General features: G+C 39.3%; 1 protein-coding gene across 2 annotated transcripts in view; it reads right to left on the reverse strand.

Moving 5' to 3' along the window:
• The window catches only part of LYST (lysosomal trafficking regulator), a 606,044-nt gene that overhangs the window by 117,704 nt on the left and 471,068 nt on the right, over positions 1 to 17,272 (reverse strand). For both annotated transcript variants that reach the window (XM_053711082.1, XM_053711081.1), the window contains one exon: positions 6,762 to 7,006. In XM_053711082.1, coding sequence (XP_053567057.1) covers positions 6,762 to 7,006 — 245 coding nt within the window. The remainder of the gene's footprint in view (positions 1 to 6,761; positions 7,007 to 17,272) is intronic.

Below are 17,272 nucleotides of genomic sequence, written 5' to 3' on the forward strand. Positions count from 1 at the left end.
AAACTGAAACAGCTGCCTGAAGTACTTTTCTACCAAAAACTACTTCTGAAGAAGAGAAAACATCAAAATGGTAGAATTTAGTAAAAGTATGCAAAGAAGACCAAGCTGCTGCTTTGCAAATCTGATCAACAGAAATGTCATTCTTAAAAGCCCAGGATGTGTAAACTGACCTAGTAGAATGAGACGTAATCCTCTGAGGCGGGGATTTTACAAGACTCCAAATAAGCATGATGAATCAAAAGCTTTAACCAAGATGCCAAAGAAATGGCAGAAGCCTTCTGACCTTTCCTAGAACCAGAAAAGATAACAAATAGACTAGAAGTCTTCCTAAAATCTTTAGTAGCTTCAACATATTTCAAAGCTCTTACCACATCCAAAGAATGTAAAGATCTCTCCAGAGAATTCTTAGGATTAGGACACAAAGAAGGGACAACAATTTCTGCTCCATAACCTGTCCACCTGCTTTGAGCAGGCGGACAGACATCGCCGGAAATCAACCTGATCGAGTACAATCGGGTTGATTGACACCTCCCTGCTGGCGGCCGATTGGCCGTGAGTCAGCAGGGGGCGGCGTTGCACCAGCAGCTCTTGTGAGCTGCTGGTGCAATGCTGAATACGGCAAGCGTATTGCTCGCCGTATTCAGCGAAGTCTGGCGGACCTGATCCGCACTGCCGGATCAGGTCTGCCAGACTTTGATAACTAGAGGCCATAGGCTCAAACGGAGGAGCCTGTAAAGCCCTCAAAACCAAATTAAGACTCCGAGGAGGAGAGATTGATTTAATGACAGGCCTGATACGAACCAAAGCCTGAACAAAACAATGAATACCAGGAAGATTAGCAATTTTTCTGTGGAACAGAACAGAAAGAGCAGAGATTTGTCCTTTCAAGGAACTTGCAGACAAACCCTTATCTAAACCATCCTGAAGAAATTGTAAAATTCTAGGAATTCTAAAAGAATGCCAAGAGAATTTATGAGAAGAGCACTATGAAATGTAAGTCTTCCAAACTCGATAATAAATCTTTCTAGACACAGATTTATGAGCCTGCAACATAGTATTAATCACTGAGTCAGAGAGACCTCAATGACTAAGCACTAAGCGTTCAATCTCCATACCTTCAAATTTAATGATTTGAGATCCTGATGGAAAAACGAGCATTGAAATAGAAGGTCTGGCCTTAACGTAAGTGGCCAAGGTTAGCAACTGGACATCCGAATAAGATCCGCATACCAAAACCTGTGTGGTCATGCTGGAGCCACCAGCAGTACAAACAAACGTTCCATTATGATTTTGGAAATCACTCTTGGAAGAAGAACTAGAGGCGGAAAAATATAAGCAGGTTGATAATTCCAAGGAAGTGTCAATGCATCCACTGCTTCCGCCTGAGGATCCCTGGACCTGGACAGATACCTGGGAAGTTTCCTGTTTAGATGAGAAGCCATCAGATCTATTTCTGCAAGCCCCCACATCTGAACAATCTGAAAAAACACATCTGGGTGAAGAGACCACTCTCCCGGATGTAAAGTCTGACGACTGAGATAATCCGCTTTCCAATTGTCTATATCTGGGATATGGACCGCAGAAATTAGACAGGAGCTGGATTCCGCCCAAGCAAGTATCCAAGATACTTCTTTCATAGCTTGAGAACTGTGAGTCCCACCCTGATGATTGACATACGCCACGGTTGTGACATTGTCTGTCTGAAAACAAATAAACAGTTCTCTCTTCAGTAGAGGCCAAAACTGAAGAGCTCTGAGAATCGCACAGAGTTCCAAAATATTGATTGGTAATCTCGCCTCTTGAGATTTCCAAACCCCCTGCACTATCAGAGATCCCCAGACAGCTCCCCAACCTGAAGGACTCGCATCTGTTGTGATCACAGTCCAGGTTGGACGAATAAAAGAGGCCCCTTGAACTAAACGATGGTGATCTAACCACCAAGTCAGAGATAGTCGAACATTGTGATTTAAGGATATTAATTGTGGTATCTTTGTATAATCCCTGCACCATTGGTTCAGCATACAAAGCTGAAGAGGTCTCATGTGAAAACGAGCAAAGGGGATCGTGTCCGATGCTGCAGTCATGAGACCTAAAACCTCCATGCACATAGCTACTGAAGGGAATGACTGAGACTGAAGGTTCCAACAAGCTGCAACCAATTTCAGACGTCTCTTGTCTGTTAGAGACAAAGTCATGTATACTGAATCTATTTGGAATCCTAAAAAGGTTACCCTTGTCTGAGGAATCAAGGAACTTTTTGGTAAATTGATCCTCCAACCATGTCTTTGAAGAAACAACACTAGTTGATTCGTGTGAGATTCTGCAGAACGTGAAGACTGAGCAAGTACCAAGATATCATCCAAATAAGGAAACACCTTTGAAAAGATCCTTGGAGCTGTTGTTAGGCCAAAAGGAAGAGCAACAAATTGGTAATGCTTATCTAGAAAAGAGAATCTCAGGAACTGATAGTGATCTGGATGAATCGGAATATGAAGATATGCATCCTGTAAGTCTAAAGTGGACATATAATGCCCTTGCTGAACAAAAGGCAGAATAGTCCTTATATTCACCATCTTGAATGTTGGTATTCTTACATAACCATTCAAAATTTTTAGATCCAGAACTGGTCTGAAAGAATTCTCCTTCTTTGGGACTATGAACAGATTTGAATAAAACCCCAGACCCCGTTCCTGAAAAGGAACTGGCACAATTACCCCAGACAACTCCAGGTCTGAAACACACTTCAGGAAAGCCTGAGCTTTCTCTGGGTTCACTGGAATGCGTGAGAGAAAGAAACTTCTCACAGGCGGTCTTACTTTGAAACCTATTCTGTACCCCTGAGAGACAATGTTCTGAATCCAATGATTTTGGACTGAATTGATCAAAATATCCTTGAAAAATCTAAGTCTGCCCCCTACCAGCTGGGCTGAAATGAGGGCCGCACCTTCATGCGGACTTGGGGGCTGATTTTGATCTTTTATATGGCTTGGATTTATTCCAGACTGAAGAAGGCTTCCAATTGGAAACTGTTCCTTTAGGGTTTCTGTTCCTTATTTTGTCGAAAGGAACGAAAACGGTTAGCAGCCTTAAATTTACCCTTAGATTTTTTATCCTGAGGCAAAAAAGCTCCGTTCCCCCCAGTGACAGTTGAAATAATCGAATCCAACCGAGAACCAAATAATTTATTACCTTGGAAAGAGAGAGATAGCAACGTTGATTTAGAAGTCATATCAGCATTCCAAGATTTAAGCCATAAAGCTCTTCTAGCTAAAATAGCTAAAGACATATATCTAACATCAATTCTAATGATATAAAAAATGGCATCACAAATGAAATTATTAGCATGTTGAATTAACTTAACAATGCTATACACATTGGTACTTGTTGCGCTAAGGTTTCCAACCAAAAAGTGGAAGCAGCTGCAACATCAGCCAAAGAAATAGCAGGCCTAAGAAGATGACCTTAACATAAATAAGCCTTCCTTAGATAAGATTCAAGTTTCCTATCTAAAGGATCTTTAAAAGAAGTACTATCTGCCGTAGGAATCGTAGTACGCTTAGCAAGAGTAGAGATGGCCCCATCAACTTTGGGGATCTTTTCCCAAAACTCCAATCTATCAGACGGCAAAGGATACAGTTTCTTAAACCTTGAAGAAGGAGTAAAAGAAGTACCCAGTCTATTCCATTCCCTAGAAATCACATCTGAAATAGCATCAGGAACTGGAAAAACCTCAGGAATAACTACATGAGGTTTAAAAAACGAATTTAAACGTTTATTAGTTTTAATATCAAGAAGACTAGTCTCCTCCATATCTAATGCAATCAACACCTCCTTTAATAAGGAACAAATATACTCCATTTTAAACAAATATGAAGATTTGTAAGTGTCAATATCTGAAGCAGAATCTTCTGAACCAGATAGATCCTCATCAGAGATAGATAAACCAGAATGTTGTCGGTCATTTAAAAATTCATCAATTTTCTGAGAAGTTTTAAAGACCTTTTACGTTTATTAGAAGGCGGTATGACAGACAATGCCTTCTGAATGGAATTAGAAACAAATTCTCTCACATTAACAGGAATATCCTGAGCATTAGATGTTGAAGGACCAACAACAGGTAATGGACTACTACTAATGGAAATATTGTCTGCATGTAAAAGTTTGTCATGACAACTATCACAAACTACAGCCGGAGGAACAGTTACAACAAGTTTACAACAAATGCACTTAGCTTTGGTAGAACCGACATCAGGCAGCAGGATTCCAGTAGTAGATTCTGAGACAGGGTCAGTTTGAGACATCTTGCAATATGTAAGAGAAAAAATAACATATAAAGCAAAATTATCAATTTCCTTGTATGACAGTTTCAGAAATGGGAAAGAAATGCAACAAAATAAGCCTCTGGAAACCAGAAGCAAAAAGAAATGAAGACTTAAATAATGCCAAAAAGTTTGGCGCCAAGTATGACACCCAACTGACAAAATATTTTTTGGCGCCAAGAACGTCTGCAACAAACACGAACATCATAGATGACGCAACTATGTGAAAAAAACTAAGACGCCGGAAATGACGAAAATATGTCAACGTAATTCTCTCACCAAAAAAGTCTCGCGCCAAGAATGACGCAATAAAATATAGCATTTTGCGCTCCCCCGTGAGCCTAACAGCCTGCAATTTAGAAAAGAGAGTCAATTTGAAAATTTCAGGTAAGAATTTTTTTTTTCTTCATATGCATTTCCCAAATATGAAACTGACAGTCTGCAAAAAGGAAATATACTGATAAACCTGAATCATGGCAAATATAAGTACAAACATATATTTAGAACTTTAAATATAAAGTGCCAAACCATAGCTGAGAGTGTCTTAAATAAAGGAAACATACTTACCAAGACACTCATCTACATAAAGTAGATAGCCAAACCAGTACTGAAACGAGAATCAGCAGAGGTAATGGTATATAAGAGTATATCATCGATCTGAAAAGGGAGGTAGGAGATGAATCTCTATGACCGATAACAGAGAACCTATGAAATAGATTGCTGTTAGGATGACCTATTGTATTCAATAGGTAATACTCCCTTCACATCCCTCTGTCATTCACTGCACTCTGAGAGGAACCGGGCTTCAAAAAAGCTGAGCAGCGCATATCAACGTAGAAATCTAGCACAAACTTACTTCACCCCCTCCATAGGAGGCAAAGTTTGTAAAACTGAATTGTGGGTGTGGTGGGGGGTGTATTTATAGGCATTTTGAGGTTTGGGAAACTTCGCCCCTCCTGGTAGGATTGTATATTCCATACGTCACTAGCTCATGGACTCTTGCCAATTACATGAAAGAAATTACCATTGCACTCAGTAACATCCTTTTTTCTGCAATTTATTTTTCAATAGCCAAACGCCAAACACCATTTGCCTTATGTGGATGAGCCAATCAGGGCTTTAGTCTGCAGGCAACAAGGCAAGCCACTGTCATAAAGATGTTATCTGATAAAGCCAATTAGGGATTGATATGTAGCAGAATGAGAAGTCAACAAAGTGCATTTTAAGTTCTGAGAATTAGACATTGCTCAATATTTAATTTAAATTACATGAAAAGGGGGCAAAGTAAATAATAAAATGAAAATATATTGCAAAGTTGTTTCGCTATGTATAAGTAAACATTTTTTTTCTTTCCATTAAACGATTTTTATTTTGTTTTTAAAACAGGTGTACAGGAATAACAATCCAAGAGGAATCATATACATACATCAAGTACAGTTTAACCGGAGTAAAGGCTGTTGCATCCCATAACAGAGATGTACAGTATGTGTGAATTAACCATAGGGTACAGAACATCAACAGCTCGATCAACAGACTTCAAAACAATGCAAATGGTTCTAGACATAATAAAGAATTTTGTATATATTTCGATTTTGGTTTGGGTTTAACTCTTATCTCTGCTCCCAAATGTATAGTATATCTGCAATAAAGTCTCGTTTTCCCACAAAGGTGTAGTATACTTTTTCTAAGGCCAACACATGTTCCATCTCTCTCACCCACATCAAGAAATCAGGGATTTGGTGTTTCTTCCAGAACCTTGGTATTAGACATTTAGCACAGTTAAGCATGCATTGCAATAATTTTTTTCGATATATACATGGGATATTAGGTGTTTCATTCAATAGGACTATGGCAGGGGTTAGTGTAACCGATATTCCTAAAGTTGTGTTAATGCATTCAGTTATATCGTGCCAGTAATTCTGTAAGAGTGGGCAAGACCACCAGATATGGGATAAAGTGCCCCTCCCTCCACAATGTCTCCAGCATAAGGGAGAAGAGTTTGGGAATATGCTATGTAAACGATGTGGAGTCAAATACCACCGTAACAGTAGTTTGTAGATAAGTAACCATTTTAGATACGCATCTCAATGTGTTTACTGTCCCATTAAATGGGAGGTTTTACAATACTATTGAGCAATATTCTTATGTAGATATAAGTGAATTAACACAAATGAGCTGAAAATACTGATACATATAAACATCTATGTATTCTACAATTATCTTCAGCAGCCATTTTTTAATATTATTTTTTCTATATATGAAAAGGGGTATGAATTATTCCTTTACTATAACAAAACAGGAAATTATTTTTTTGGGGGGAAAAAAATCATAAACACATAAATTAAGACGTCCATTTTTTTAAATATAGAAAAAAAAACAAGAAAACCCCACCACACATTTTAATTTTTATCCTGCACAAATTAATATTTATATTTAAGTTACCTGTAGATTATTGTTTCATGAAGGTCAAGAGTTTCACTGACATAATCACTAACTATGAATGGAAATACTGGATACTGCATTAGATCATTGAAAGAACGCCCAGCGTGTTTGTTCAAATGAGTAAGGTATTCAAAGTTGGTAATCTGTCCAGTACACCACAAGTGAGTGAGAGCTGTGATATTTCCGTACTCGAGAAGGTTAGGAAGGTTGTTTGACAATATGTTGTGGTAAACATCATCTCGAACCTTGAAAAACAAACAAAAAAAAAACAACAAAAGTTTAATGTTTTTTTCTGAATAAAAGCAACATTTTCTTCAGTGTGCAGACAAGTAACAAATACAATAGAATTGCATAATCAACCCAATGCTTAGATATACTTATTTCTGAGTTGTATCTACCCATAACACTATAACATGACAGCTCCCATTGTTTTATAGACAGTAAAACTTAACACTTTAAAATCATCATTATGAAGTAAGTTTACATGCCACATTTACGTAAGTAGTTCTCAAGATATGGATATCACTAAAAAAATGAATACTCTTTTTTTCTCACATCTGACAGTTGAGTCATAAATATATAATTACAATTTAATATTAAAGTAATTGTCAACAGAATAATAATAGCATATTTTTGATGTGCCGGACGGAAGCACCGCCCAAAACTTAGCGGATTGGTGCCCATGTATGAGAAACACAGAGGATTAACAAAAACTTACGAACGGACACACAGATGAGGGCACACGTCATTGCGAGTGGTCGTGTTTTTTCGCTATTTTTTTACAAATCACAAAATCCACGCTAGTATATATATATATATATATATATATATATATATATATATATACACACATACATATGTGTATGGCGTTCCTTACCAATGGTAAAATAATTTGATGCTATATATATATATATATATATATATATATATATATATATATATATATATATATATATATACACACACACACATACATACATGCCTTGCAAAAGTATTCACCCCCCTTGACTTTTTACCTATTTTGTTACATTACAGCCTTAAGTTCAATGTTTTATTAATCTGAATTTTATGTGATGGATCAGAACACAATAGTCTAAGTTGGTGAAGTGAAATGAGAAAAATATATACATAAAACTATTTTTTAGAAATGGAAAACAGAAAATTGGCATGTGCATATGTATTCACCCCCTTTATTATGAAGCCCATAAAAAGCTCTGGTGCAACCAATTACCTTTAGAAGTCACATAATTAGTGACATGATGTCTACCTGTGTGCAATCTAAGTGTCACATGATCTGTCATTACATATACACACATTTTTGAAAGGCCCCAGAGGCTACAAAACCTAAGCAAGAGGCACCACTAACCAAACACTGCCATGAAGACCAAGGAACTCTCCAAACAAGTAAGGGACAATGTTGTTGAGAAGTACAAGTCAGGGTTAGGTTATAAAAAAATATCCAAATATTTGATGATACCCAGGAGCACCATCAAATCTATCATAACCAAATGGAAAGAACATGGCACAATAGCAAACCTACCAAGAGACGGCCGCCCACCAAAACTCACGGACTGGACAAGGAGGGCATTAATCAGAGTGGGAGCATAGAGACCTAGGGTAACCCTGGAGGAGCTGCAGAGTTCCACAGCAGAGACTGGAGTATCTGTACATAGGACGACAATAAGCCGTACGCTCCATAGAGTTGGGCTTTATGGCAGAGTGGCCAGAAGAAAGCCATTACTTTCAGCAAAAAACAAAATGGCATGTTTTAAGTTTGCAAAAAGGCATGTGGGAGACTCCCAAAATGTATGGAGGAAGGTGCTCTGGTCTGATGAGACTAAAATTTAACTTTTCGGCCATCAAAGAAAACGCTATGTCTGGCGCAAACCCAACACATCAAATCACCCAAAGAACACCATCCCCACAGTGAAACATGGGGACGTTTTTCAGCAGCCGGGACTGGGTAACTAATCAGAGTTGAAGGAAAGATGGATGGTGCTAAATACAGGGATATTCTTGAGCAAAACGTGTACCATGATTAGAGTCTAAGACGGAGGTTCACCTTCCAGCAGGACAATGACCCCAAACACACTGCTAAAGCAACACTCGAGTGGTTTAAGGGGAAACATGTAAATGTGTTGGAATGGCCTAGTCAAAGCCCAGACCTCAAATCAATAGAAAATCTGTTGTCAGACTTAAAGATTGCTGTTCACAAGCGCAAACCATCCAACTTGAAGGAGCTGGAGCAGTTTTGCAAGGAGGAATGGGCAGAAATCCCAGTGGTAAGATGTGGCAAGCTCATAGAGACTTATCCAAAGCGACTTGGAGGTGTGATTGCCGCAAAAGGTGGCTCTACAAAGTATTGACTTTAGGGGGGTGAATAGTTATGCACATTGACTTTTTCTGTTATTTTGTCCTATTTGTTGTTTGCTTCACAATTAAAAAAAAAAAAAAAAAAAAAACATCTTCAAAGTTGTGGGCATGTTCTGTAAATTAAATGATGCAAATCCTCAAACAATCCATGTTAATTCTAGGTTGTGAGGCAACAAAACACAAAAAATGCCAAGGGGGGTGAATACTTTTGCAAGGCTTTGTATAAATATATATATATATATATATATATATATATATATATATATATATATATATATATATATATATATATATACAGGTAGCCCTCAGTTTACGCCGGGGTTAGGTTCCAGAAGGAATGGTTGTAAATCAAATCCGTTGTAAATTGAAACCCAGTTTATAATGTAAGTCAATGGGAAGTGAGGGAGTTAGGTTCCAGGCCCCTCTCAAACTTGTCATAAGTAACACCTAATACATTATTTTAAAGCTTTGAAATGAAGACTTTAAATGCTAAACAGCATTATAAACCTAATAAAATAATCACACAACACAGAATATATAAATAAACTAAGTTAAATAATCAGAAACGTTTGCTAAACAGCATTATAAACCTAATACAATAATCACACAACACAGACTTCACTTGCATTTTTCTGCAAACAGTTCTTTCTATGCATTCCAATCTGGACTGATTTATAGACAGGAAGCTCTTGTTCCTTTGAAATCTGCTCGATAGCTCAGGTCTGGTTAAACTGATTAATTTCAGCTTGCTTGGCTTTGCTGCAACACAAGCGGACAGCTCCACCTACTGGCTATTTTAATCAATGCACTGCTCTCAATGCTTTTCAATAGCAGTCACATGACTGGAAAAAAAGGTTGTTATTCTGAAACGGTGTAAATTGAACCGTTGTAAACCGAGGGCCACCTATGTATATATACAGGTAGCCCTCAGTTTACGCCGGGGTTAGGATCCAGAAGGAATGGTTGTAAATCGCAACCGTTGTAAATTGAAACCCAGTTTATAATGTAAGTCAATGGGAAGTAAGGGAGATAGGTTCCAGGCCCCTCTCAAAATTGTCATAAGTAACACTTAATTCATTATTTTTAAAGCTTTGAAATGAAGACTTTAAATGCTAGACAACATTATAAAACTAATAAAATAATCACACAACACAAAATATATAATTAAACTAAGTTAAATTAACAAGAACATTTGCTAAACAGCATTATAAACCTAATAAAATAATCACACAACACAGACTTCACTTGCATTTTTCTGCAAACAGTTCTTTCTGTGCATTCCAATCTGGACAGAGTTATAGACAGGAAGATCTTGTTCCTTTGAATTCTGCTTGATAGCTCAGGTCTGGTTAAACTGATTAATTTCAGCTTGCTTGGCTTTGCTGCAACACAAGCGGACAGCTCCACCTACTGGCTATTTTAATAAATGCACTGCTTCTCAATGCTTTTTAATAGCAGTCACATTACTGGAAAAAAAGGTTGTTATTCTGAAACGGTGTACACTGAACCGTTGTAAAACGAGTGCCACCTGTATATATATTTATTAAAGGGTTCTTGTTTTTAAAAATCTAAAAGAATGCTGTATGGACATTTTATTGCAAATCAGCATGTGGTACATATGCAATCTCCTGTTTTAACAAGACATTTAAATGAAAATCAGACCTGATAAAAAAAAAATGTGGGGATCGTCCACGCAATTTATATTTTACAACAAGCATGAAAATAAGGGCTCATAATTCTAGAGTAGTCAGCTGTCAGTCTTCTATGATATCGACAATATGACCACATTGTTGAAGAGAAAGCAGTTTCATTCTGCCCACCTTAAAACAGTTATGTTCAAGCATCAACTGCTACAACGTTTTTGTATAAAATACATCAAGAAAGCAAATTGCTGTAAAGTTCTTTAACTGCAACATTTATTTTTATAGCCCATGAGTACTCAATTTTATGGGAACAAAAAAGCTAATTTTAGCCATAAGCTACATTTATACAATGACATATAAATGTGCCCCATGCCAGTCTAGTATGCACCTGCTTAGCATATGGCAAATGCACTCATGGGTATTACATGACTGATCAAGTATGCAGAACATTTAGGTAATTGCTATTTTTCTCATAAAAAATAAATAAAAAAGGAAATTTATGCTTGATAAATTGATTTCTTCTACGATACGACGAGTCCACGGATTCATCCTTACTTGTGGGATATTATCCTCCTGCTAACAGGAAGTGACAAAGAGCACCACAGCAGAGCTGTATATATAGCTCCTCCCTTCTCTCCACCCCCAGTCATTCGACCGAAGGTATAGGAAGAGAAAAGAAAAGCTAAAAGGTTCAGAGGTGACTGAAGTTTTGAAAACAAAAATATAATCTGTCTAATATGACAGGAAGGGCCGTGGACTTGTCGTATCGTAGAAGAAATCAATTTATCAGGTAAGCATACATTTCCTTTTCTTCGACTAGATACGACGAGTTCACGGATTCATCCTTACTTGTGGGATACAATACCAAAGCAACAGGACACTGATGAACGGGAGGGACAAGACAGATACCTAAACAGAAGGCACCACTGCTTGAAGAACTTTTCTCCCAAAAATAGCCTCAGAAGAAGAAAAAGTATCAAATTTGTAAAATTTGGAAAAGGTATGAAGGGAGGAACAAGTCGCAGCCTTACAAATCTGTTCAACAGAAGCATTGTTTTTAAAAGCCCATGTGTAAGCCACAGCTCTAGTAGAATGAGCAGTAATTTTTTCAGGAGGCTGCTGTCCAGCAGTCTCGTATGCCAAACGGATGATGCTTTTCAGCCAAAAAGAAAGAGAGGTAGCCGTAGCTTTTTGACCCCTACGCTTTCCAAAATAAACAACAAATAGAGAAGATGTTTGCCGGAAATCCTTGGTCGCTTGCAAGTAAAACTTCAAGGCACGAACTACGTCCAAGTTATGTAACAGACGCTCCTTCTTGGAAGAAGGATTAGGACACATAGAAGGAACAACAATTTCCTGATTAATATTCTTATTTGAAACAACCTTAGGAAGGAATCCAGGTTTAGTACGCAAAACCACCTTATCAGAATGGAATATAAGATAAGGCGAGGCACATTGCAACGCAGAAAGCTCAGAAACTCTTCGAGCAGAAGAGATAGCAACTAAAAACAAAACTTTCCAAGATAAAAGCTTAATATCTATGGAATGCATGGGTTTAAACGGAACCCCTTGAAGAACATTGAGAACTAAATTCAAACTCCATGGCGGAGCAACAGGTTTAAACACAGGCTTGATTCTGACTAAAGCCTGACATCCGCCAGACGCTTATGTAGTAAAATTGACAAAGCAGAAATTTGTCCCTTTAAGGAACTAGCCAATAATCCCTTCTCCAATCCTTCTTGGAGAAAGGACAAAATCCTGGGAATCCTAACCCTACTCCATGAGTAGCTGTTAGATTCGCACCAATAAAGATATTTACGCCATATCTTATGGTAAATTTTCCTAGTGACAGGCTTCTGAGCCTGAATCAAGGTATCAATGACCAACTCAGAGAATCCCTTCTTAGATAAAATCAAGCGTTCAATCTCCAGGAAGTCAGCTGCAGAGAATTTAGATTTGGATGTTGGAACGGACCTTGAATGAGAAGGTCCTGTCTCAGTGGCAGTTTCCATGGTGGCAGAGATGACATTTCCACTAGATCTGCATACCAAGGCGCTATCATGATTACCGAAGCCCTCTCCTGTTTGATTCTGGCAATCAGTCGAGGTAGGAGAGGAAAAGGAGGAAACACATAAGCCAGGTTGAACGACCAAGGTACTGCTAGAACATCTATCAGTACTGCTTGGGGATCCCTTGATCTGGACCCGTAACAAGGAAGTTTGGCATTCTGACGAGATGTCATCAAATCCAATTCCAGTGTGCCCCATTGATGGATCAATGCCGCAAACACCTCCGGATGGAGATCCCACTCCCCCGGATGAAAAGTCTGACGACTTAGAAAATCCGCTTCCCAGTTCTCTACTCCTGGGATATAGATTGCTGATAGATGGCAAGAGTGATTCTCCGCCCATCGAATTATCTTGGAAACCTCTATCATCGCTAGAGAACTCTTTGTTCCCCCTTGATGATTGATATATGCTACAGTCGTGATATTGTCCGACTGGAATCTTATGAATCTGGCCAAGGCCAACTGAGGCCACGCTTGAAGCGCATTGAATATTGCTCTCAGTTCCAGAATATTGATTGGAAGTAGGGACTCCTCCTGAGTCCAAACACCTTGAGCCTTCAGGGAATTCCAGACTGCACCCCAGCCCAAGAGGCTGGCGTTCGTCATCACTGTGACCCATGCTGGCCTGCGGAAGCACATTCCCTGGGACAGATGATCCTGTGACAACCACCAAAGAAGAGAGTCTCTGGTTTCTAGATCCAGATTTATCTGAGGAGATAAATCCGCATAATCCCCATTCCACTGTCTGAGCATGCACAGCTGCAGTGGTCTGAGATGTAAGCGAGCAAACGGAACGATGTCCATTGCCGCTACCATTAATCCAATGACCTCCATACACTGCGCCACTGATGGCCGAGGAATGGACTGAAGTGCTCGGCAAGTAGTTAGGATTTTTGACTTTCTGACCTCCGTCAGAAATATTTTCATGTCTACCGAGTCTATCAGAGTTCCTAAGAATGGAACTCTTGTCAGTGGAACTAGTGAACTCTTTTGTATATTCACCTTCCACCCGTGAGTTCTTAGAAAAGCCAACACGAAGTCCGTGTGAGATTTGGCTAGCTGGTAAGTTGACGCCTGAATCAAAATGTCATCCAGATAGGGCGCCACTGCTATGCCCCGCGGCCTTAGAACAGCCAGAAGGGACCCTAGCACCTTTGTGAAAATTCTGGGAGCTGTGGCCAACCCGAAAGGGAGGGCCACAAACTGGTAGTGTTTGTCCAGGAAGGCGAACCTGAGAAACTGGTGATGATCTTTGTGGATAGGAATGTGAAGATACGCATCCTTTAAGTCCACGGAAGTCATATATTGACCCTCAATCATTGGCAAAATAGTTTGTATGGTCTCTATCTTGAACGATGGGACTCTGAGAAATTTGTTTAGACATTTGAGATCTAAAATCGGTCTGAAGGTTCCCTCTTTTTTGGGAACCACAAACACAGATTTGAGTAAAACCCCTGCTCCTGTTCTAGTTTTGGAACTGGGCAGATTACACCCATGGTATATAGATATTCTACACAGCGTAAGAACTCCTCTCTTTTTGTCTGGTCTAAAGACAAATGTGAAAAATGAAATCTTCCCCTTGGGAGAAAATCCTTGAACTCTAGTCGATACGCCTGGGTAACGATTTCTAATGCCCAGGGATCCTGAACGTCCCTTCCCAAGCCTGAGCGAAGAGAGAAAGTCTGCCCCCTACTAGATCCGGTCCCGGATCGGGGGCTGCCCCTTCATGCTGTCTTAGTAGCAGCAGCGGGCTTCTTGGCCTGTTTACCTTTATTCCAGGTCTGGTTAGGTCTCCAGACTGACTTGGATTGTGCAAAATTCCCCTCCTGCTTTGTTGCAGAGGAGGAAGTAGAGGGTCCACCTTTAAAGTTTTGAAAGGAACAAAAATTATTTTGTTTAGCCCTCATTTTAACCGTCTTGTCCTGAGGAAGGGCATGACCTTTACCTCCAGTAATGTCGGAGATGATCTCCTTTAGTTCAGGCCCGAATAGGGTCTTACCTTTAAAGGGAATAGCTAAAAGTTTAGATTTTGATAACACATCAGCAGACCAAGACTTAAGCCATAACGCTATATGCGCTAAAATGGCAAAGCATGCATTTTTTGCCGCTAATTTAGCCATTTGAAAAGCGGCATCGGTAATCAGAGAATTAGCTAGCTTGAGAGCCTTAATTCTATCCAAAATATCATCTAATGGGGTCTCAACCTTAAGAGACTCCTCTAGAGCCTCAAACCAAAAAGCTGCTGCAGTAGTTACTGGAACAATGCACGCCATAGGTTGTAGAAGAAAAACCTGATGAATAAACAATTTCTTTAAAAGACCCTCTAATTTTTTATCCATAGGATCTTTGAAAGCACAACTGTCCTCAATAGGTATAGTTGTACGCTTAGCCAGGGTAGAAATAGCTCCCTCCACCTTAGGGACCGTCTGCCAGGAATCCCAAATGGTGTCAGATATGGGAAACATTTTCTTAAAAGTAGGAAGGGGAGAGAACGGAATGCCTGGTCTATCTCATTTCTTAGTAACAATGTCCGAAATCCTTCTAGGGACTGGAAAAACATTAGTGTAAGTAGGGACCTCTAGATATTTATCCATTTTACACAATTTCTCTGGTGGTAATACAATAGGGTCACAATCATCCAGAGTCGCTAAAACCTCTAGGAGTAACAAGCGGAGGTGTTCAAGCTTAAACTTAAAGGCCGTCACATCTGAGTCTGTTAGAGGGAACATCTTTCCTGAGTCTGAAAGCTCTCCCTCAGACAGCAAATCCCCCACCACCAAATCAGAACACTGTGAGGGTACATCGGAGATGGCCAATAAAGCATCAGAGGGCTCAGCATTTACTCTAATACCTGACCTACTGCGCTTACCCTGTAAACCTGGCAGTTTAGATAATACCTCTGTAAGGGTAGTAGACATTACTGCAGCCATATCTTGCAGGGTAAAAGAATTAGATGCACTAGAAGTACTTGGCGTCGCTTGAGTGGGCGTTAAAGGTTGTGACACTTGGGGAGAATTAGATGGCATAACCTGATTCTCTTCAGACTGAGAATCATCCTGAGACATACTTTTATCACCTAAAATATGTTCTTTGCAATGTAAGGCCCTTTCAGTACATGAGGGACACATTTTAAGTGGGGGTTCCACATTGGCTTCTAAACACAGAGCATTGACTTTCCTCAATGTCAGACATGTTGAACAGGCTAGTAATAACCACAAAAAGTCTTGAAAACACTTTATTTAATGAAAAACACAACAATCTGAAAAACGGTACTGCGCCTTTAAGAGAAAAAAAGCGTACAATTTTTCCAAAACTGCTTTAAAAAGTCATAACACTCACAATTTTAGCATATATGTGACTTATCTGGCAGCCTAAGATTGCACCTACAAGTAAGGGACAATTAACCCTCTATGAGAAAAAAACGTTACCCAAAACGTTATCAAAAATAAAATAGCAACCCCCTGCACCTCGCCACAGCTCTGCTGTGGCGCCTACCTGCCCTCTGGGATCTGAGAATTACACTCTCACTTCAATAAGTCTATCTCTTCAGTTTAGGCTCACCGGAGCTGGAGCTTGCTGCCTTCATGAGAAATACAACTGCGCATCTAAGGCGCGAAATTAGGCCCCGCCCATCTTATACGATGTCTCTGCCTAGTAAAAAAACGCTGTAAAGCGGTATAGGAACTAGCCATGTGGGTTTTCATATACCCAATACAATACTGTCAGGCATGTGAAACCCTCCAGTGCCATCAAACACTCAAACGTTAGTTCATAAAAACGTTATTTGCCCCTGCACATAAAATCGTTTTCACTCAAACATTATGCAACCAGTGTTATTAGCCCATATATAACAGGTCCCAGTAACATCCCTTCATTGCATGTAGGATTATTGCTTACCCCTTCCCTCATGGGAACTATGTCAGCCGGTTCTGAAATACCACAGTCTCTTCAGAAAAAAATGACTGAACATACCTCAATGCTTGTAGCATGAAAAACGTTCCCCACACAGAAGCTTCTCAAGTACTCCTCAGCCATTCTGTGGAAACTCCTCTGGATCTTAGTAACCACTGCTAAGATCATCAACCTCCAGGCAGAAATCTTCTTCCATCTACTGCCTGAGGAAAAATAGCACTCACCGGTACCATTTAAAATAAAAAAGGCTTGCTTGAAGAAAATAAAACTATAATTTTATCACCTCTTTCACTTTACCTCTTCCTATTACTAGTATAGGCAAAGAGAATGACTGGGGGTGGATAAAAGGGAGGAGCTATATATATATACAGCTCTGCTGTGGTGCTCTTTGCCACTTCCTGTTAGCAGGAGGATCATATCCCACAAGTAAGGATGAATCCGTGGACTCGTCGTATCTAGTAGAAGAAATTAAATATATTCAAGGTGTGAAAAATTGTCATACTTTTAGTAAATAA

The sequence above is a fragment of the Bombina bombina genome, chromosome 4, assembly GCF_027579735.1.
Source record: "Bombina bombina isolate aBomBom1 chromosome 4, aBomBom1.pri, whole genome shotgun sequence".
Lineage (NCBI taxonomy): Eukaryota > Metazoa > Chordata > Amphibia > Anura > Bombinatoridae > Bombina > Bombina bombina.